Source organism: Acanthisitta chloris, unplaced genomic scaffold (genome assembly GCF_000695815.1).
Source record: "Acanthisitta chloris isolate BGI_N310 unplaced genomic scaffold, ASM69581v1 scaffold14036, whole genome shotgun sequence".
NCBI classification, from domain to species: domain Eukaryota; kingdom Metazoa; phylum Chordata; class Aves; order Passeriformes; family Acanthisittidae; genus Acanthisitta; species Acanthisitta chloris.
In genome coordinates this window covers 14,584-16,228 of record NW_008679814.1, presented here as the reverse complement: position 1 = coordinate 16,228, position 1,645 = coordinate 14,584, and the positions used below count along the sequence as shown (strand labels likewise).

General features: G+C 57.1%; 1 protein-coding gene across 1 annotated transcript in view; it reads left to right on the top strand.

Annotated features, from left to right (window-relative positions):
- The first annotated feature begins 308 nt into the window (after positions 1-308).
- The window catches only part of RPUSD1 (RNA pseudouridylate synthase domain containing 1), a 1,964-nt gene continuing 627 nt past the window's right edge, over positions 309-1,645 (top strand). Inside the window, exons 1-4 of the mRNA XM_009077471.1 lie at positions 309-490; positions 584-707; positions 1,387-1,489; positions 1,576-1,645. The exon at positions 1,576-1,645 is cut by the window's right edge and continues 59 nt beyond it. Of these exons, the coding sequence (XP_009075719.1) occupies positions 309-490; positions 584-707; positions 1,387-1,489; positions 1,576-1,645 (479 nt within the window). The remainder of the gene's footprint in view (positions 491-583; positions 708-1,386; positions 1,490-1,575) is intronic.

The window sequence follows — 1,645 nt, the reverse complement described above, 5'->3', positions numbered from 1 at the left end:
TTGTGAGGTTGGGAGACCCATGCTGGGTGACAGTGGTGTCACTCTGGACCCATGCTGCCTGACACTGGTGTCACTTTGGTCCCATGCTGGGTGACAGTGGTGTCACGTTGGACCTGTGCATCGTAGCACTGGTACCAGAGCAGCACTGGCACATCTCCAGTCCTTCTGGTTATTCCACCTCCAGGCACTGCTCCCGCTATGTGTCTTTTCTCCCCGGGGTGCTGTGTCCATCCCTGTGGTTCCCAGTCTGCAGCTGGAGGCTCTTCCCACCCTGCTCACCCAATTCTCATCCCCTCAGGGCGCTGGCCATGGAGCCAGGCACCATCGACAACCTGTCCATCCTGTACCAGAGCTCTGATTTCATCGTGGTCAACAAGCACTGGGACATCCGCATTGACAGCAAGATGTGGTACGAGACGCTGACCCTGCAGAGTCAGCTCAAGCACCGTTTCCCCGAGCTGGCAGACCCTGACACCTACTACGGCTTCAGGTGAGTAGCTGAGCACTGCCCTGGGCTCTGCCCTCGGTTAGGGACACTTGTGAGTTCCCTGGGATGCTCCTTCGTCCCCTGTCTCCCCCCCAGGTTCTGCCACCAGCTTGACTTCTCCACCAGTGGGGCTCTGTGCGTTGCGCTCAACAAGGCTGCGGCAGGAAGTGCCTACAAGTGTTTTAAGGAGCGGTTGGTGACCAAAGCATATCTTGCTCTGGTGAGTCCACGCTGCCAAGTCCTGCCTTGGGGCTTACCTTCTGGTCTGGCTGAGCACCTTTGCTCTAGAGAAAGGCTGAGAGCGCTGGCATTCAGCCTGGAGAAGAGAAGGCTCCAGAAAGACCTTACAGCCCCTTCCAGTGCCTAAAGGGTCTCCAAGAGAGCTGGAGAGGGACTTCGGTCAAGGGCCTGGAGCAACAGGACAAGAGGGAATGGCTTCCTACTGCCAGAGGGCAGAGTTAGTTTGGATATTGAGGAGAGATTCTTCCCTGTGAGGGTGGTGAGACACTAGCACAGGTTGCCCAGAGAAGCTATGGCAGCCCCATCCCTGGAAGTGTTCCAGGCCAGGTTGGATGGGACTTGGAGCAACCTGATCTAGTGGAAGGTGTCCCTGCCCATGGCAAGGGGTTGGGACTGGATGATCTAGGTCCCTTCCAACCCAGACTATTCTGTGATTCTATGACTCTATGAATTGCAGCTTGGCCTCTGCTTCTTGTATCCATCTGGACACAGTCCTGTGCCATGTGCCCTAGGAAGACCTTGCTTGAGGAGGAAGGTTGGAGCAGATGTCCCCACTGCAGGTCACTTCCAACCTAACCCATGCCATGATTCCTGTCAGCACCAGGTCAGTGAGGAGCATGTGCCAGGGCTCAGGTTCAAACCATCCTTCTGCCCCACAGGTGAGGGGCCACGTCAGCCAGAGCCGGATGACAATCGACTACGCCATTGGGAAGAACACCACCGAGGGCATGACCCACATGATGTGCATTGACGGGACAGAGGGTGAGCAGCCCCTGTGCCATCCTGTGCTGCCCAGACCACCCAGGCCATGCTGGGGGGTGACAAACCCCCTCTGGATCTCGTTGCAGGCTGTGAAAATCCCAAGCCTTGTCAGTCAGAGCTGATCGTGCTGGAGCATGGATCCTACAGTGGAGACCC